The sequence below is a fragment of the Phalacrocorax carbo genome, chromosome 7 (assembly GCF_963921805.1).
Source record: "Phalacrocorax carbo chromosome 7, bPhaCar2.1, whole genome shotgun sequence".
NCBI classification, from domain to species: domain Eukaryota; kingdom Metazoa; phylum Chordata; class Aves; order Suliformes; family Phalacrocoracidae; genus Phalacrocorax; species Phalacrocorax carbo.
The window spans coordinates 15,189,172-15,210,746 of NC_087519.1; the positions used below are offsets into that span (position 1 = coordinate 15,189,172).

General features: G+C 39.5%; 1 protein-coding gene across 3 annotated transcripts in view; it reads left to right on the forward strand.

Annotated features, from left to right (window-relative positions):
* UNC13C (unc-13 homolog C) overlaps positions 1-21,575 on the forward strand; it is a 238,485-nt gene that overhangs the window by 204,233 nt on the left and 12,677 nt on the right. For all 3 annotated transcript variants that reach the window (XM_064456441.1, XM_064456442.1, XM_064456443.1), the window contains 4 exons: positions 5,042-5,165; positions 8,586-8,642; positions 9,751-9,831; positions 18,268-18,415. In XM_064456441.1, the coding sequence (XP_064312511.1) occupies positions 5,042-5,165; positions 8,586-8,642; positions 9,751-9,831; positions 18,268-18,415 (410 nt within the window). The remainder of the gene's footprint in view (positions 1-5,041; positions 5,166-8,585; positions 8,643-9,750; positions 9,832-18,267; positions 18,416-21,575) is intronic.

Genomic DNA, 21,575 nt, shown 5'->3' on the forward strand with positions numbered 1-21,575 from the left:
ATCAGTAAGACTCTATTTTGAAGTTAGTGACTGGAGGTGCAGAACACTTCTCCGGGCTTCTGATGTTGGGACTAGGAAGACCAAGTCAAAGGCTGATTTAAAGAATTTATTTATTACTGCCTTATCTTTCTGCAGGGCATTACTTCACATTCTTATTGTTTCTAAAAATGGGACTGATGGGCTTGCTATCTTAGAAACACGACTAGGATCGCAGCTCCCAACTGTTACATATGCATAACCAAAGTCTAAAAGTCATTGGCATAAGGGCGGGGGAGGGAATTGAAGGAGATTTTATTTTTTCTTTGAGGGTTTAATTTTTCTAGGCTTCATTTTTTGAGGGCTTTAGCAGTTACATGAATTTCAATGACAGCTTGCAATGGGCAAATGCTTATTTAATGTACTTGATAAGATCCTTTGACTGGTCAGAGGATCAGGAGCACGGGTAGTGTTTTCCTCAATTCCATCAGTGGCAGAGAAGAATAATACTGAAAGGAAAAGGAAAACTCATCTGATTAACATGTGGCTCAGAGGCTAGTGCCATCGGGGAATTTGGGGTTTTTTGATCATGGGGAGGTTTACACGGCACAAGGCCTGCTGGCGGCAGATGGAGTTCACCTATCACAAAGGCGGAAAAGGATTCTTGCACATGAGTTGGCAGGACTCATCGAGAGGGCTTTAAACTAGCTTCGAAAGGGGAAGGGGGTATAGCCAGGCCCAATAGAGAGGAGCCTAGGGGTGGCGTGCCAGGGTTGTGAGTGAAACCTATAGCCCAGCTCAGGTGCATCTACACCAATGCACGCAGCATGGACAACAAACAGGAGGAGCTGGAAGCCATTGTGCAGTGGGATAGCTATGACTTAGTTGCCATCACAGGGACATGGTGGGATGACTCTTATGACTGAAGTGCTGCAATGGATGGCTATAAGCTCTTCAGAAGGGATAGGCAAGGAAGGAGAGGTGGTGCAGTAGCTCTAAATGTTAGGGAGGGCTTTGATTGCATAGAGCTTAGCGATTTTGATGATAAGGTTGCATGCTTATGGGTAAGGATGAGGGGGAAGGACAACAAGGCAGATATCCTGCTGGGAGTCTGTTAAAGACCACCCAGCCAGGATGAAGAGGTAGATGAAGTGTTCTACAGGCAGCTGGAGGAAGTATCACAATCAGTTGCCCTTGTTCTAGTGGGGGACTCCAATTTACCAGATGTCTGCTGGAAATACAACACAGCAGAGAAGAAACAGTCTAGGAGGTTCCTGTGGTGTGTGGAAGATGATAACTTCCTCACGCAGCTGGTAAGTGAGCCTACCAGGGGAGGTGCCTCGCTTGACCTGCTGTTCACAAACAGAAGGACTGGTGAGAGGTGTGGTGGTCGGAGGCCGTCTTGGGCTTGGCAACCATGATATGATTGAGTTCTCAATTCTTGGTAAAGTAAGAAGGTGGATCAGCAGAACCACTACCATGGACTTCCAGAGGGCAGACTTTGGCCTGTTCAAGGCACTGGTTGGGAGAGTCCCTTGAAAGGCAGTCCTGAAGGGCAAAGGAGTCCCAGGAAGGCTGGGCTTTCTTCAAGAAGGAAGTCTTGCAGGTGCAGGAGCAGACTGTCCCCAAGTGCCGCAAAATGAACCAGCAGGGAAGATGACTGGCCTAGCTGAACAGGGAACTTCTGCTGACACTCAGGAAAAAAAAGAGAGTCTACCGCTTCTGGAAAAATGGGCAGGCAACTCAAGAAGAGTGCAGGGACCTCCTTAGGTTTTGCAGAGAGACAATTAGGCAAGCATAAGCCCAGCTAGAACTCAACCTGGCCACTGCTGTGAGGGATAACAAAAAATGTTTTTACAAAAAGAGAACCAAAAAGAATCTCCATTATTTATTGGATGTGGAGGGCAACATTGTCACTGAGGAAGAGAAAAAAGCTGAGGTACTAAGTGCCTTCTTTGCCTCCATCTTTAACACTCAGCTCAGTTATCGCCAGGGTATTCAGCCTTCTGAGCTGGAAGGCAGGGATGAGGAGTGGAATAAACCCTGCATAATGCAGGAGGAAGCAGTTTATGATCTGCTGCTCCACCTGGACACTCAAAAGCCTGTGGGTCTGGAATGTATCCACCTGTGAGTACTGAGGGAGCTGGTGGAAGAGCTTGCTAAACCACTCTCCGTTATTTATTGGCAGTTGTGGTTAACAGGGGAGGTCCCAGACAATGGAGGCTTGCCGATGTGACACCCATCTACAAGAAGGAGGACCCAGCAACTACGGGGCTTAGCTTGACCTCGGTACCGGGGAAGGTTATGGAGCGGTACATCTTGAGTGAGCTCAACAGACAAATGCAGGACAACCAGGGGATCAAGCCCAGTCAACAAGGGTTTCATGAAAGGCAGGTCCTGCCTGACCAACTGGATCTACTTCTATGACCAGGTGACGCACCCAGTGGATGAGGGAAAGGCTGTGGTTGTTGTCTACCTGGACTTTAGCAAAGCCTTTGACACTGTCTCCCACAGCATCCTCCTAGAGAAGCTGGCAGCTCATGGCTTGGACAGGTGTACTCTTTGCTGGGTAAAAAACTGGATGGATGGCCGAGCCCAGAGAGGTGTGGTGGATGGAGCTAAATCCATCTGGCGGCCAGTCACGAGTGTTGTTCCCCAGGGCTCAGTTTTGAGGCCAGTCTTGTTTAATATCTTTATCAATGAGCTGGATGAGGGGTTCAAGCACACCCTCAGCAAGTTTGCAGGTGACACCAAGTTGAGTGGGAGAGTTGATCTGCTCGAGGGTAGGAAGACTCTACAGAGGGACCTGGACAGACTGGATTGATGGGCTGAGGTCAATTTTATGAGGTTTAACAAGGCAAAGTGCCAGGTCCTGCACTTTGATCACAACAACCCCACCCAATGCTACAGGCTTGGGGAAGACTGGCTGGAAACCTGCCTGGTGGAGAAGGACCTGGAGGTGCTGTTTGACAGCCAGCTGAATATGAGCCAGCAGCGTGCCCAGGTGGCCAAGGTGGTGAACAGCATCCTGGCTTGTATCAGGAATATTGTGGCCAGCAGGAGCAGGGCAGTGATCGTGTCCCCGTACTGGGCACTGATTGAGGCCACACCTTGACTACTGTGTTCAGTTTTGGGCCCCTCAGTACAAGGAGGACATTGAGTTGCTGGAGCATGTCCAGAGAAGGGCAACGAAGATGGTGAAGGGTCTGGAGAGCAGGTCTTAAGACAAGAGGTTGAGGGAACCGGGGTTGTTCAGTCTGGAGAAGAGGAGGCTGAGCGGAGACCATATTGCTCTCTACAACTACTTGAGAGAAGAGTGTAGTGAGGTGGGTGTGTTGGTCTCTTCTCCCAAGTTACTAGAGCTAGAATGAGAGGAAATGTCTTCAAGCTGCATCGGGGGGGTTTAGATTGGATATTAGGAAAAATTTCTTCACTGAAAGAGTGGTTGGGCATTGGAACAGGCTGCCCAGAGAGGTGGTAGAGTCTCCATCTCTGGAAATATTAAAAGACACGTAGACTTGGCACGTCAGGGCATGGTTTAGGAGACATGGTAGTGTTGGACTGACAGATGGACTTGATGATCCTCGAGGTCTTTTCCAAACTTAATGATTCTATGATTCTATGATTTGGCCATTTTTGCAGAACTATCAAGTGCAGTTCCTGGAATCCTAGCCTGGAAAAAAATTTAAGTGCTTTATCTATGTGCCAGCCTTTTGTTTTTAGCAACCTACCTAGTCCTATGTGTTAAGTTGCAAAATGCTATGTGTTGCTTTCAAGTGGTATGCTTTTAAATTTTAATTATATTTGGGTCAAGACCCTTACTCCTAGCACAAGTCTTGAAGAAAAGACAAAAGTTTTTATACACTTACAAATGCTGTCCTAAGCTCGTCATTTAAAAAACTGCGTAAGCTGACTTTTGTCTGTCAGGTTCAATCAGAAATTGCCATTTCTCAAAACTGTCTTCATAGCTTCTTTGAGATTTAATTGAATAATGACATCATGGAAACAAAAATGGATTTTAAATTTCTGTCTGAATAGAAAATATTCCTCACCACAGAAGTGTTAAATGGAATTTTAGCAAATGCTAAACCCATGCACAGAGAATAAAGATGTGAAATTAAAAAAAAAAAAAAATCCAAAACGCACTGCTAGAAAATGTCACCTTTCTTGCAAATATATATTTATAATAGGATTATAAACGGGTCATATTAATATGGTTTGGGTTTTAGTTATTTCTTAATTATGCTTTTATTTATATGCTTACTAAGAGTAGTAAGAGATGCTAGAAATTTGAATTGCCATATTTATGATGTGATCTGTATAACGTCTTTACACTAATGTTGTTTTATGTTAATAGATTTTACATAATTCTGTAAAATTCCCCACATGTGCATTTGTGTGATATTATTTTGAAATATTTTTTTCCTGTGCCTGAAAAATGCAGCACTTTATTCCTGATGCTACTTATTCCTGACAATACACACAAGATGGTTTATGAATATACTCTTAAGAAAAAAAATCTAAGTATATAGAGCCTCCAAAAATTTAATTTTACTGTCAGTAATAGATAGTATGATTTCACATATATGCCAGTATATACAAATAAATGCTTTCAAGTGGTAGCCCTGAATTTGCATGCGTTGCCAACACCTACGTCTGCATCACAGTAGAAATATAAGACAGTAAGGAAGATATTTGTTTTATATTTTTGACATAAACAAATCAAATACCAAAGCTTCAATTTAGGAGCTTGAGAGTGCTAAATTGTATCATACATAAAACTTTATAACTCATCATCATTTTGCATTTTTGACAAATATGTATCAGTAGTATATCAACCAATAAATTGGGTAGCGATTTCATGATTTTGTAATCTGCAAGTCTTTTTTTTTTTTAACCAAAAATCTTTACTGATAATATTGCAAAATAACTAAGCCATTGAGAAATCCTTATTGGTAGAGAAATCTAAGCCATAATGGCCACTAATCTGAGCATACAGTGATACAGCACCTCTGAAGTCTTAATGCTAGTTTTGGAGACCGGTTTGTGTTTTGTTTTATTGCAGTTTAAGTGTCTCTGCGAAAATCTGTGAGAAGACAGTTCTGAAACGGGTTTTAAAAGAGCTATGGAAGTTAGTCTTGAACAAAATAGAAAAACAAATTGTGCTCCCACCACTGACGGACCAAACAGTAAGTGTCCCAGCAGTAGTTCACACACATAAAGGATTGTAATAATGTGCTTAACCAGGTGTTTGCCAAGGAGTCTGATACTACCTTTTTCTGTACCTTGACCAGAAGGAATAATATATTGACTATATGCAGTGTGTTGCTCTCTAGCATTTCAAAGTAGTGTAGCTAGATTTCTCCCCTGTAGCCAGTGAGGAATATACAGCCTGCCTCAACTCAGAGTAGTTTTTATGAAGGTAGTACAAAAGAAGGCAAATCACTGACTTTGTAGTGTGCTTTCATATAAGGGCTTTAAAGTTTAATTTCTCTTGACTTCATAATGCACAGTAACACCATGAGCGTTCGTTCCCCTTCCCAGTTGCACCAGGAATTCGATCACTTCCATTTTTGCAGCTGCCAGAAAGGCAGGAATTGCTCCAGCCCATTCTGCAGTCCTGCCTGCTGTGCCATTCCTCACTTGAGGCAACACTTACCCTAAAATTGGCTTAAGCTTCCTGATGTTATTTTAAGAGCAGATGTGATAGGAGGTCTCTTTTAAAAAGGACTGCTTTACAGCCTGACAAGCAGAGAGAAAGAAACTCTAAGTTAATATGGAAAGTAGTGCTGCTACACACAGACTAGTGTGGGTGATGGGCTGACATGAACCCTAAATGGTGCCAGAGCTGAGGGCACTGGTAAAAATTTTATTCTGTTTAAGGATGAAAGAAAAAGAGCCTGGCTTGGAGTGCCTTTTTAAAATTGCTTTTTGCTTTTTTGAGGGACTAGGATAACACAACAGTTAATTCTTCTAATTTTCAATCTTGTCTAGAATAAATTCACTATCTTTATGACAAGCTAATCATGACATTGCCCTATTGTGCCTTTGGGCAATTTTACTGTATACATCCTATGATATCAGTTAAGCTGCTAAAAATCTGTTGGTCAGCATCCATATGCTAAAGACAAATCATTAAACCTTATTATAATATATTAAAGATGCGTGGAAGAATATTGCTGGAGGGGCAAAAGGAAATCTAATAGAACATGCATAAATAGTATTAAGGTATAATGAAATAAGATGAGCTATTAAAAATTCTAGACTAGAGCTAATCACAAGATGGTAGCCAGGACTCCATTCACTGAATTTGTTCATACTTACTACAATGCTCTTGTTTACTATGCATAATTAGAAACAACCTCTCTTTCATTGAGTGACTCTGTCAAATTTATATTTCTCAAATTTTCAATTTGCTTTTCAAACCTTTTGGTGCAAATTTTATCTGCAAATACATAAGTAGCATTTAAATTGGGTAACTGCATTTCCCATCAGGCGTTAGCAGCATTTATTAGCTTTATGCAGGCTCAGTTGTTACACTCTGAATCATAGACCAGCACAGTTCAGAGTTACAGGGTTATTCTGTTGGTTTTTTTGATTGGTTGCCAGGAATACAGAATTACTTATCAAAAGACTCAGAAAGCCCACTTGGACAATAGCACAATATGTTTCAGTAAGTTATGATAGTAAAATATTTGTTGAAATATTTTCCCCCAAGAGTTTGAATGTAGCCCTTTATTTAAAAAATAATAAAAATCTTTTAGTCTTTCAACCATAGTGAAAATAACCTTTCACTGTCAACTGAACACAGATTTCAGTTCATCTGCCTGAATCTGCAAACATCTCTTTTGTCCTTACTGATGCTCAGAAATCACACCAAGCAATAAGCTGTGACACTGATGTTATAGTCCATTTCAAAAAAGCTTGTTCTGATCATTAGTTTAGCAAGCTGATACTTCATTAAGCTATGGGGGTACATCTGGAGTGCAGAACTTGCACATTTCAGGCAGAACACAGAAAGGGTGGTGAAGAAGCAGAGACAAGGAGCCCTCCTCCCCCAGAATGAAGTGTCTTCTGGATGGACTTTAGATTAGTTAGTGGCCAAAGGTAAGAAAACTTCAGTTTATCAGCCAGTTACTGATTAAAGGCAGAGACTGCACCTATCATTCAAGACTATTTAAGATAATTTTAAATGGTGGAAGCTGGGAGTTCCACAAGTGCTTTGCCTCCATTCTTCATAAAACTGAAACAACCCTTGCTTCTGTACACACACTTAACCATGAACCTCTGACTAGAACTTGCCTGCAGCATATTTTTTTCCAAATTTTGCTCAGCATTTTTTTAGTAGAAGATACAATACCTTAAATATATAGTCTGTAATGATGAAGGAATGTGAAAAAATAGGTACAAAGATTACTGGATCAGGTTTCAGACTGCTTGCAGTATCACACATGTATGCTACACTTCATCAGTTGTTGGGTTTTAGTAGTGGTAGCCTCTATAAAGTGTCACAGTTGGCAGGTATGGTGAAAGGTGTATAGCTAGTTGCATTTATTTTGCTACTTCTGTTTACTTTTGAACACCTAATTAAACAAAATAAATGAAAAGTAGGATACTGTAAGAGAGATGTTTCCCTTTTGCAGCCTTGATTACTTTCTCTCGAAGGGTGAGAGGCACAGACATTTAGAAGCAGGGTTTATTTTTTAATTTTCATATTTATCTTACCATTCTCACTGCTAATAAATAATGAAACTCTAAATGGTGGTTCTGTATTACCTCTTTTGCAATTGAACCATACAGAAGCAAAGTTATTCCTGGAAACTGAAACCTTTTGGAACAAAAAGACTACTGAAAAATTTTTCTGTATTGTGCTGTGTAAGTTGGACTGACTTTTTTTGCCCCACCTTGAAAAACAGGCATTTGGAACTATGTTTTGCTGAACTGCCAAGTAACTACACTAGCAATTCTATTTCTTGGAGTAATTGTGATTAAAAAGGTGAGCATGGAATTATAGTAAGATTCTATTTGTTTAAGACAAACATGTGGGCATTAGCCTTTGGTACCATGCCAGGGTTTGGCTATTGTAAAATATTGGTTTAACTTCATAACTCTTTGGTATCTTTTCTTAAAAAAAAAAAAAAAAGGCTTTGCCTTAACACTATAACATTATGCTTTGTGTTACTCAGCTGAGGATTTCACTGTAGATAGTTGGGAACATTGTGATTCTTTCTTTATATTAGCACAGCTCCTGAGAGCTAGGATTATGGACAAATATCTCATTGATACACTGTATAAGAACAATCCCAGCCTTAGCTTAAAAATATTAAATATAAAATGAGGTAGCAGACAGGAGCACACAAAACCCCTATCAACAGAATACCCAGTATTTGTATCAAGCATAGGATACCCGAAGGCATCATGCTGCAGGCATTCAACTACTTGGCTGTATCAACTGAATGAAAATATGTCTCATGTGTAATTTAAATTTTCATTTAGTTTTGCAAAACAGTGAATTTGGCAAATGTTCTAGCAGAAGACAAGATCATGTTGACATAAAAAGCAAACACACTGTAGTGAGTCTGTTTCCTGAATTTTCAATGTGATTACAGGGGCCCCAGATGATATTCAGTGCAGCCAAAGATCTTGGACAACTGTCAAAACTCAAGGTAATGGAGCCAAATGAAGCAGTGAATGGCTTGCTTTAATGAAAGAAATAGATGAAATATTAGTCACTGTGAGGTCAAGCCCCATGACTCATTCTTGTGCTTATTTACTGTAATAAGATTTAATATGGCAGTAACTGTTCATAGGTGAGTAATGATTTCAGTATCTCATCAAAACCAAATTAAGAATAAAAGACTATGCTTATATGGTAAAGTGATCACTAGATGGGTCAAGAAGATGTCATTCCCATATTGCATAACTAGGCCTTATAAGCATTAAAAATAAAAAAATAAAAATTAAAAAACCCAACACCAAAAAATTAGTTCTTTGTGTTCCCTTCTGGAACCAGTTCTGAAAAACCTCTAAGGTGGGAATACTAGTAATTTTTTTCTGCCTATTATTTATGGTATGTATTGAAACATAACACATACCTTGACAATAAACTCATCAGCACTACATTATTGAGGTCTGTAATACACCTGCTGAAGAGCTTAGACGTTTGCTACTGATATCAGTTGTTTGCCATTAGGATTTGAGATTTGGGCAGAAGTGTGATAGTGCTTCTGTGAATACTTGCTCAGTTTGCTAGAGGAGTTAAAATGTTGCCTAAGTAAATCACAGGGTGCTTATTTTAGACAAAGATTTCACAGGAATATAGCCGCTTTCTGACTCTAACTTATGTTGTTATATGAAACTCCTTTTTTTTTCTTTTTTTCTACAAGGGGCATTAACAAACACTAGTTAAACTGTCAGATTCTGTAGTAAAATTCATTCTTTCAGTATCATCCAATACAATTATTTAAAGTTCAAATTTAACTTTTTTCCCACCTCCCAGAACAGAGAAATAATACATTCTAGGAAAAGAAATATAGCTACAAAGATGTTCAGTATTAAACATTTATTCTTTTTCCCTACAATCCTATGTTTTCAAGAAACAACGTGATTGCTTTAGGTTATAATTTGTTATAAAAGTCTGAAGTTGAATTAATCCCTCAATCACAGCTGTTTGGGGCACATTTGGTGGCTTTGTTTGCTTGTTTTTCCAGGAATAGACAGGCCACAATAGTGGTTCTCTTTCAAAGTCAACTGCAGTCTTAACTTGCTTTGCAGGACCATGTGATTCGAGAGGAAGCCAGAAGCCTGAACCTGAGGCAGTGTGCAATAATGGAAGTAGCACTAGCTACTATAAAGGTACAACTTTGTGTTTTTCTGTTCTGTGCTGGAATGACCAAGAACATGATTGACATATACAACAGATTCTAATATAGAATGGTCCCTTAGAATCATAAAGATCCCTTTAATACGTCAAGAACAATTTGGTCCTAAGCTCCTTATATTGACTTGAAAGCAAACGTCTAATAATCTGCTTGCAGAAAAGTTAGAAAAATTATTCTACCAGTTGCAGACAGAACATGTTCTGTTAAAAGAAATGGTGGCCAAAGCTTATCTAATTCTTCTGTTCCTTTCCAGTTTAGAGTTAGTGCAGCTGAAGAAGCTGGGCTAAATTTTAATTATGTTGCATCTTTTTCTCCCACAAAGGAGACACTGAGCCTGAAAAGTGAGGTTCTTCCTAGCTGCACTCTCCTGCAAACATGTATGGCACATGTTTTTTATAGCACACCAGAAAACAAAGCTCTTAATACCATGCATTTCTGTGCATTATTTTAAATTCAATGTCCAGCTGAATTTATCAACTTTGTGCAGCCTGGCATTCACCACCTAATTTACTGTCACTCCTAAATTTTATTTAAATTTAAAGATGCTATTTAATTATTCTCCATGTTGGTACCTTTTCAGTGAAAAAAAACCCCACATATTCATCACACTCCTGTTAAAAAACACTTCTGAATAAATTAATTTTCATGCATTACCAACATCTTGTTGATGCAGGTGTTGGTAATGCATAAAACGACTTTAGAAAAATCTTAGCATTGCAGTAAATGTTTTATGTTAGATTTTTTAAGGGCCCATATTACAGACAATCCATCCAACCTTACCTGGTGCTAATTTTATTACTAGGAATACACATTAATTTATTGACAACTGATAAAGTAACGCTAGGATTTGACCTCTCTGGAAGGATGAAAGGATGTTTTCACTTTCACGCATTTTATGGTTATTACATTATGCGCCTAAATGTCAAAGTAAAGAGATTAACAGAAGTCGTTTTTGTTCTTTTTTAATAAAAAACAGGAGATTGTTATACAGTCTTCACAGATCAGGTTTTTGAAGTCAAAAGAAACCATCAAGGAATATTATTTAATGTACTTATTAGTCTTTTTCACATTGGCCTGGATCTTCATTTGGGGGTAAATAACTTGAAAGAAATCCATTTATAGAATAACAGCATATTTTCATTTCTGCTGCTGAATAGACGGCACATCAGGAAGGTAAGGAGGCAGCTACTTAGGTATAAAGTTGAAGACATAAATAAGAGAACACATTCATGATCAAGTTTTGCTCTACAAAATTATGTCTCAAAAGACAAACAAGAAGTATGCGAGAGGACTCCTAATTGTCATCTTTTGTATTTGCAGTGAAATTGGCATTTCTTTCAGAATTAAAAATAATATTTGGGGATTACTGATATTGTGGAAACAGAAATTGAACAAAATGCTAAAGTACTGTGTACTCCCAAATTAAGCCCTGTGGAGTCCTCAGTTCAGTATGTAAATTTAATTCTTTTCCTTTCAAATCATTTGTTATAAATAAATAAAAGTTGGGAAAAATATAAGTTCTAACCTTGCCTGAACTTTTGGTGCTTAAACTCTTAAGAGTCATCGATAGATATTAATCATTTTACTAAACAAAAGTCTAGAATTGGAGGGAAACAGAAATAAGGAAAATCCTCTATTAATTCAGTATTCTTATCTCTGTGTGCTACCTTCATAAATTGAGCAAAATAAGCAAATGAGCAAAAAACCTGTTTTCAAATTGTAAGGCAATGACACGGCATTATAACCTGCTTACTGTACTTGGCACATGAAATGGCAAAATCTGTTTTTTCTGAAATACTAAGTGAATGCTCTTGATCTTGCAGAAGTTGGTCTTACATTATTAGAAAGTGAACAATGGCAAACCTTGTGAGTTAAGTCAAGAAAAAAGACTATTTTGTCGGTTTAAGAATGCAGTTCATAAGCTTAATGATCAAAGTATACAATTTTTTAGTAACGCTAAATAAATATGGTTTATTTAAAAGCAAAAAAAAGGCTGCCTAAATAAGAATAGAAGAGTGGTTAAAAACTGGCTTCAAAAAGTAAGTAAGTAACTTATTATTTTAAGGAAGGGATTTGTGGGGAGGAGTATCGCTGTGCTTACAGTCTATTTTTCCTTTCATTAGTCTGATTTTTAGTATCAAAAATTAATTTGCTGATCAACTTACAATTATAATTTAATAGATGATGGTGTTATTAATGCTTTGAAGAGCATAAAATAAAGGAATAATTGTTCATCTTAAATATATACAGCATATCATCAGTCTTTGTATGTTGTAAAAAGAACCTTAGCAAATTTTTTTAAAAGCTTAATTTGCAATTTATTGGCAGTGGGAGGGAGGGCAGTACCAAGCTAGTCAGTAATAAGCAACGGGTAGATGTGCCAAAGTTGGAGGAGCTACCTCCTAGTGAGACGCCTCAGCTTGCTACACGTGGCGATGGGCACAAGGAGCCACGCTTGAAGTGTTTTTACACAAATGTGCACAGCATGAGGAACAAGCAAGAGGAGCTGGAAGCCTTGGCCCAGTCCCAGAGACATGACATCATTGGCATAAGTGAAACCTGGTAGGATGAGTCCTGTGACTGGTGTGCCATGATGGATGGTTACAACCTCTTTAGGAGAGATAGGCCAGGCGGGTGAGGTGGAGCGGGGGAGGTGGGTGGCATTTTTATGTAGCAAAGGAGCTGGAATGCACGGAGCTTGCGGTTGGTGATGGCACAGTTGCGAGCCTGCGGGTAAGGATTAAGGGACAGACAAATAAAGCGGATGTTGTTGTGGGAGTCTACTATAGGCCACCCAGCCTGGAGGATGACGTCAATGACTTATTCTTTATGGAATTAAGGGATGCCGCTAAGTCATCTGCCCTTGTTCTTATGGGGGACTTCAACTTGCCAGATGTCAACTGGGAATACTGCACAGCTGTGACAAACAGGTCCATAAGGTTCCTAAACCATCTGGCTGACAACTTCTTTGTACAGGTACTAAGGAAGTTGACCAGGAAAGGTGCCTTCCTTGACTTGCTGCTTACTAAGAGAGGGCCTCATGGGTGTAGTGGAGATCAGGGCCACCTTGACCACAGTGACCATGAAGCATTCAACTTTAAAATCTGTAGTGACAGTAGGAAAGCTGCCAGCAAGACTTCAGCTCTGGACATGAGGACAGCAGATTCCAGGTTGCTCAGGGAACTACTTAGTAAGGTCCCGTTGGAAAAAGCTTTTGAAGGTGTTGGGTTCCATCAGTGCTGATCACTTTTTAAGTACCACCTCCTAAAAGCACAGCAGCAGGCAATCCCAAAGTGTAGGAAGTCAAGCAGGCGAGGCAAAAGGCTAGCTTGGCTGACCAGGGGTGATATTCTTGAAATAATAAGAAAAAAGAAAGTATATGGCCAGTGGAAGCAAGGTCAGGTGACATGGGAGGACTATAGCGATGCTATTCACCACTCTAGGGAGGAAATACATGCAGCCAAAGCTCAATTATTAGAATTGAAGCTGGCCAGTACTGCGAAGCCCAATAAGAAGGGCTTTTTAAAATACATTAATGGCAAAAGGCAGGCTAAAACTAACACTGGCCCATTTCTTGATGAGAATGGTCACCTCACAAGCAGGGACATAGATAAGGCAGAGATGTTTAATACTTTCTTCGCCTCAGTCTTCAACACCGATGGTGGGCTCAGAGAAGCCCAGAGCCCTGGGCTAGAGCAACATGACTGTGGAAGTGATAAAGGCCTAATAAACCCTGAACTTGTGCAGGACTTGCTGCTCCAGCTGGCACACTACAAGTTGATGGGCCCTGACAGGATTCATCAAGGGTACTTTAAGAGCTGGCTGAAGTCATAGCAAGAACTCGCTCAATGATGTTTCGATGCTTTTGGGAATCTGGACAGGTCCCAGTTACCTGGAAGCTGGCAAATGTTGTCCCACTCTTCAAGAAGGGCAACAGGGATGACCCCCGTAGCTATAGTCTTGGCAGTCTCACTTCTGTGCCTGGTAAAATTATGGCGACGATTATTCTGGGAGTTATTGACAAATACCTGAAAGACAATGCAGTCACTGGTCCCAGCCAGCATTGGTTGACAAGGGGAAAGTCCTGCCTAACAAATTTGATTTCCTTCTATGAGAAGGTCACCCATCCAGTTGACCAAGGAAAGCCAGTCAACATGTGCTTTTTGGCTTTCAGTAAAGCTTTCAACACAGTCTCTCACAGTATCCTCCTGGACAAAATGTCCAGCATACAGCAGAATAAATACATAATGCAGTGGGTGAGCAGCTGGCCAATAGGTCAGGCTCAAAGGGTCATAGTAAATGGGGTTACATTGGGCTGGCGGCCAGCCACTGGTGGGGTTCCGCAGGGCTCCATCTTGGGGCCAGTACTATTTAATCTCTTTGTTAATGACTTGGATGCAGGACTTCAAAGACTACTAAAAGTTTGCCAATGACACAAAACTGGGAGGAACTTTTGACACTCTCGAGGGCAGAGAGGCCCTGCAGAGTGATCTGGACTATCACCAACTGTATGAAGTTTAACAAGGGCAGGTGCTGGATTTTACACCTGGGGCACAACCACCCTTGATATGCATACAGGCTGGGGATTGAGAGGCTGGAGAGCAGCTCTGCAGAGAGGGAACTGGGGGTTCTGGTCAATGGCAAGCTGGACATGAGCTAGCAGTGTGCCCTGGCAACAAAAAGGGGCAACCGTGTCCTGGGGGTGCATCAAGCACTGCGTTACAGCCAGGCAAGGGGGGTGATTGTCCCACTCTGCTCTGTGCTGGTGCAGTCTCACCTCAAGTACTGTGTGCAGTCTGGGACACCACAGTACATTAAGGATATAAAGCTACTAGAGAGTGTCCAGTGAAGGGCCATGAAATTTAGAGGAGAAACCATATGAGGAGTGGCTAAAATCACTTGGTTTGTTCAGCCTGGAGAAGAGGAGACTGAGGGGAGACCTGATCACATCCTACAGCTTCCCCACAAAGGGAAGAAAAGAGGCAGGCACTGATCTCGTCTCTCTGGCAACCAATGACAGGACCCGAGGGAATGGCAGAAATATGTGCCAGGGGAGGTTTAGGTTGGATATTAGGAAAAGACTCTTTACCCAGAGGGTGGTGGACCACTGGAACAGATGCCCCAGGGAGGCAGTCACAGAACCAAGCCTGGCACTATTCAGGAAGCACTTGGACAACACCCTGAGAGATATGGTGTGAATTTTAGGGTTGTCCTGTGCAGGGACAGAAGTTGGACTTGATGATCCTTGTAGGTCCCTTCCAACTCAGGACATTCTATAATTTCATGATGCTTGACATTATGCACTTGTGGCTACACCTTTCATTTGTCAGTATGATTTTTCAAGACTTATTTGTCACCTATAAACCTTGAAACCCTCCAGACTGGAGCATGAGTAGCAGGTGAACTATTTTAAGGTTTACAGCTCTAAAGAACAGGGTAGTAGATGGCCAAATGAATTTGCAAAACTCTGTTTACTCATTATTTTTCTATATTTTATTCCATGCAGTAATGATATGTTCATATTAGTGGGTTTGCATGCAAAACTTACCATTTATGGATAAAAGCAAAAAGATGTAAAAACTGAAGAAGATTAGGGTCAGGTGTCCCTGTTTCTTTACTGGGCAACACAACTAAAAAAAAGAAATCATGCTAATTGTCACAACAGCAGGAAATTTTAGCAGATTTTAGCACTCTCTTGCTTATAAATTGGTTAAGGTCTTCAGTGAAATCATAAATACACTTTTACACAATTAAGACAATAGAGTTTTCTTTGGAACATATAGTATGAAATACTTCACTTGGAAAGACACAAATTTCATATAAATATGCAATGATGAGAAGATATAAAGATTATTTAGTCAGAACCTCTTAAATTGACACCAACTGCCCACATAGGCTTAAAGTAGTATAAAACTTTTTGGCCTGATGAAATCCTTTGTTTTGCTTCTACAGATCTTTTTCCCTGTAACAATCAGTAGCCGTCAACATAAAAATGTAAATAATGGCTCTGTTATGAAAAATCATAGAATCATTAAGTTTGGAAAAGACCTCAAGGATCATCAAGTCCATCTGTCAGTCCAACACTACCATGTCTCCTAAACCATGCCCTGACATGCCATGTCTACGTGTCTTTTAAATATTTCCAGAGATGGAGACTCTACCACCTCTCTGGGCAGCCTGTTCCAATGCCCAACCACTCTTTCAGTGAAGAAATTTTTCCTAATATCCAATCTAAACCCCCCCCGATGCAGCTTGAAGACATTTCCTCTCATTCTAGCTCTAGTAACTTGGGAGAAGAGACCAACACACCCACCTCACTACACTCTTCTCTCAAGTAGTTGTAGAGAGCAATATGGTCTCCGCTCAGCCTCCTCTTCTCCAGACTGAACAACCCCCGTTCCCTCAACCTCTCGTCTTAAGACCTGCTCTCCAGACCCTTCACCAGCTTCGTTGCCCTTCTCTGGACATGCTCCAGCAACTCAATGTCCTCCTTGTACTGAGGGGCCCAAAACTGAACACAGTAGTCAAGGTGTGGCCTCAACCAGTGCCCAGTACGGGGACACGATCACTGCCCTGCTCCTGCTGGCCACACTATTCCTGATACAAGCCAGGATGCTGTTCGCCACCTTGGCACACTGCTGGCTCACATTCAGCTGGCTGTCAACGAGCTGGTCCTTCTCCACAGGGCAGCTTTCCAGCCACTCTTCCCCAAAAGTACATTTATGTTTCATCTCCTGCAAAAATCTTGAGAATCAGAAGGTGAACTGTGTAGACTAACATGCAGTGGGCATGTATGGGCTGTAGACCTACTCTGTCACAGATATGCTTAGCTTAAAGTATTTAGTATGTATGTATGCATTTGAATGGAAATATAAATATTGACTATATTCCTTTGGCAACACTCCAAAAACACAGGGAGAATAGATTCTACTACAAGTTCCCAACACTCCCTGTATTGAGTGGACCAATACTGCGTGTCATCAAGTAGTCACAGTGTTTTCCTGAAAAACAGTGCTTGCTTTTAGTAATTATCCATTAATTGGAACTTTAATATCAATCTTGAGACCTAGAACTGTAATGTAGTTTGCAAAATGCTTTGCAAATTGTTTGAACAAAACTGGTTTTTAAACTTGTGTAGCCAATGTATCTTTTCTTTGTAGCTTAAGTGTATTAGCTCTTCAACCACTGTCTTGTATAAAACATTAGGGGAAATTCTTCATTTTGGGAGGAAGAAGGGAAGAATCTGTCCTAATGTTTTGGAACTCAGCTTTAGGATTAGAATCATAATAATTGCAATAGTTTACGTAGTCAGCATGGCATCAAAGTGGTAAACATGTATTTTGTTCTAAATCTAGCCGTGCCAGGAGGTCAGGAGTCATCTCTTGTTTCAAGTATTTGTGCTAATTTAGCTTATTTTTTCAATGGAAGAAGGAAGGGAGCACTCAAATTATCAGTGTAAGTGGGACAGCAAAAAGAGGGATGTTGGCTTATAAGCAGGCCTTGATGAACAGTTGGCAGTAATCTCTGCACTGATGCAACTGCTTCCAGAGTGAAGATTTGCACCCTTCTTAAGTTTGCAGGAAGCACTACTGGTGTGGTTTACTGCTGCATCATTCATAGGAGTGCATCAAGAGAACTGTGGGCACAGCTGTTCTGCCCCAAAGGAAATCCTCTTTTGAAGGATGAAATGTACGCCTGTCTTCAAGGGCAGTACCAACCAATGAGCTCCTTTTCTTTTCCATCCTCTTCCTGTCACACTCCAGGAAACCCTAACGTGGTCACTCAAGGACGAGACACACATTTTCTACATATCCAAAACAAAACAGGTCAAAATTGGAATCAGAAAAGATAATAACCATGGAAACTTCCACAGAATTTCTAATAATTTCCCAAATCATAACCATAATTTCAGGCACAATTACAATGCAGTGCTAATCCAAAGCTTCACATTCTAGGATCTTCTCTTTTTTAAAAATTTTAAAACCATTCCTTCTTCCATCAGAAAACGAATATATTCTTTATTTATGCTGTAAACTGTGCCTCAATTTTATAAATTATCTTTAGATAAAGAATTAAAAATGATTCCACTCTCCACAACCTAAAAGAACGCTACAAATATGTATATATATCCAGTTTTGACATATAAATATTTGAGATCATGAAGACCAAAATAAAAATTTTTTATATTTTTTCCCTTGCACAAGGCTTAAATTTTTACCTTTGGAAAGAAGTTCTGTAGTAGAGATGGCAACAGTTATCTCAACTACTATAATTGTAAATCTAGCTACACATGCCAGGTGTTATTTTTAAGAGTTTGTGTAAGAATATTACTTAAAATTGTATGTCTGTAACTGAGGCACCTCTCAGATAATTTGCTTCTCTGAATGACCATATTTGTTTTTCATTTTAGCAATACTTCCATGCTGGAGGAAGTGGGCTGAAAAAGAATTTCCTGGAAAAGAGCCCAGACCTGCAGTCCCTGAGGCATGCTCTTAGCCTTTACACACAAACTACTGACGCCTTGATAAAGAAGTTCATAGACACTCAGACATCTCAAAGTGAGTGACCTGTTAGAGAGATAGAAGTATGTCAAATTATATTTTGAATGTTTTACATCATTGGTTGCCAATCCCATTCTCCAAACGCTATGGTGTTTTAGAGTTTATTGTCACAAATTTACCTATGTGATGTTATCTGATATCAACTGCTGTTGTCAATCAATGGAGCTTATCTGAGGGCAATGCATTTATCAGCTTGTCACTTTACATGAAGAATAGGTCCCATAGCTCTATATGAACACTGAATATTAGGATTATTTGTAGGATAATTCCACACACAAACAGGGTTGCAGAGGCCATACCAGAGTGCATATTATTGCAGAAACAGAGTAAATTCATAGAGTACATTGGCAGTTCTAGACACTTTCAGAGATGGAGGATGTTAATTACTAATCACAAATAACTGCAAAAAGCATGACATGTCCCTTAAGATTTCCTTTTGGGATTAAGAACAATAAATTGTGAGCAACGTGTCCTTAACGTAGCACACTGATTCCACATTATAGAACCCACGCTTCTTCTAGCAGGTCATCTGTGAATTCAAAAGGAACAGAAGGTTTCTGTAGGCTAAAATACAGTGTTATTTTCCCTGTCTAGAATTTTTTTTCCCTTGTGCGTTTCAGAATTTAGATTCAAAACTGTCCTGCTGAAAAAGTCACATCATTTTTTATGCCCACTTATCAAAATTGAAAATTTTGATACTTTCCCAAAAGCAAGCCAAGGCAGAGAACATGCAAGAATATGATATTAGGTGTACTTTGAGTCTGGATATCAGCAACACTGAAGCCACTCTTTCCTGTTCTAGAATTTTGGCGTGGTGCACCAAAAAAAAGTGAAACACAGTCTTCTTCATTTAAAATAAATATACCATTCATGAATGGTGTATTTCAGAAGAGGACTTTCTGTGGTTTCAATAAGAGGGCAAGAATTCGTGGTTATACTTTTAGGCAAAGATTCCTTCTATTTTCAAAAACAAGCTATTTTGTAACATTTTTCTTATTGATCTAGGACAGTGTTTTCATACTTCTACAGTACATACAGGAACTGCTTTTATATCAATAATGTGCATTATATTCCAAGCCAAATGGCTTCTTCATTCAAGAAATTGTAAATTTTTGTGGTATAGTCATCTTTCCTAGATTTCTTTTGACTGTAATGGGCATTTGTGAAAATGGCCTGTCCATCACTTAATATCTTTGGGAAGGAATACAATTTGCTGATCTATAAACAATTACCCTGTTCCCACTCATGAGAATCAGAAGTTTTAATTGGACAACTAAGCTCGAAATCAATTGCTTTTACCTCTGCAGCACAGTATGTTGCTTACAGTATAAAAAGCATGAAACATTAGTTTTGCAGCTTGCCCCAAGATTAATTCCAAGGGATTATTTCCTAGGCAGCTTCCACATTAGACTGGGGATTTCTGTTAATAATTCATATATTACAAGTGAGTACATTGATATAAAACTGTAACATATAAGGAATAGACTCTTTTTTCCTCCCTCTCAAAAAAGATTAACAATATGGATTTAGGCAGAAAATTATTAATTAACTAGTATATCTTGCTTTTCCTTATGCATACTTTCATTATAACTTCAGGGAAAAAAATGGTATCCAGGTTGTGGCCATGAGCAGAGGTATTTCTATAAGTCCTGAACCACAAGCTTAAATTTTCTGACTTTCATCATTATTTCAGCCTGAGGTCTGTGCACACATTAACATGCCTATATTTGCACACCAGTATTATCAGAAGTGTAGCCACTGGGAATGAGAGGAAAGGAAAAGTGACTTATAGCTTTTAATCATCCTTTAATGTCTCATTTAAACAAGCTAAAAAAAAATCATCTATTACAACTTCCAGCCTCACAACTGTAGCTGTATCATTAGCATTTAGTTAAAATGACCCTGTCTGCAAATCAGACACTTTCTCTGAAGTATAATTAGATTTATATCTGCCCTCATATTTGTGCAGGTAACCAATCCATAATCAATAGATAGTTGGGTATAATTAAACTCAAAACAACAGAAAAAAGACTTAAAATCTAAAATAAATAGTATATTGAATATTAACTATGACTGTAGATATAAGAGGATGCTCAGTTTTCCTGTAATGACTACTAGAATCAGAAAATAATCAGGCTTACTTTTAAGCAAAGGTGAAGATACTTTGTCATTTACCATGATTCAACTGCAGTGTTTTAAGAAACTGAAGGGCAAAAATCTGTTTGATTGGTGTGAGGAGCGGGAGTTACTTCCCACCCCCACCAAGAGCATAATTGCTATGTAAGAGTATATCTTATGGTCCTTGATACTTCCTGTACTCATGTAAATGCAGGGTCAAGTTCTGTAGGAATAATCAAATCATCCAAGAATATGCTTTTGCACCATTTCTGAACAAGGATGACTGCTTGACCCAGAGTTTTGCTTCCCAGCCTTTGTGCCTTAACATTCCTGAAAAGCTTCCTGGAAACTAAGCAATTTGCATAGGCAATATTAATAGAAGCATTCCTAACTCTGAACCCCTGAGATTAAGTCATAATTTTAAAAGTTTTTCATATGGTGAGAATCTCATAGCATCAGTACACCATTACCAAGCAGATCCCCTGGGGTTCAGATCCTTGACTGTTTCCTTTGGACTTTTTGTCAGCTGTGAATTGCCACTTGTAGTTTGGGCACTGATAATAATACACATTAGCTCGTACTGTAAAAATTATTCTTTTCTCCTCTAAATTCAGCTACAGGATAACATTTTTGCATAAATTCAGTCTACAATATGGATTGTTTTCAAAATCTTTTGTGGCCAAACAATTGTCTATGCACACTACACTTGTGCCAGCCATGAATCAGTTGTAAAATAGCAGCTCATGGCCAAGCCTTGCATATAAAACCCTGCTCAGTTGCAGGGACTTGGAGGTTCAGTGCTGTATGGCTAAACACACCATGGCTGGCTAACAGCTGGATGCAGCCTGCAAGCCAGCACAGAATATCATAAAGGAAAGCTCAGAGGTTTCTACAAAAAAAACCATGTATTTGTACATTGATATGTTTATAGAGGTTGTCAGCCTACATCAGCTCTAGATAAAATGTCAGATTTCAGTTCAGGCAGGACAAGCTAATTTAAACTAAACTTGAGGTAAATTCAACTACATTTTTGCAATCA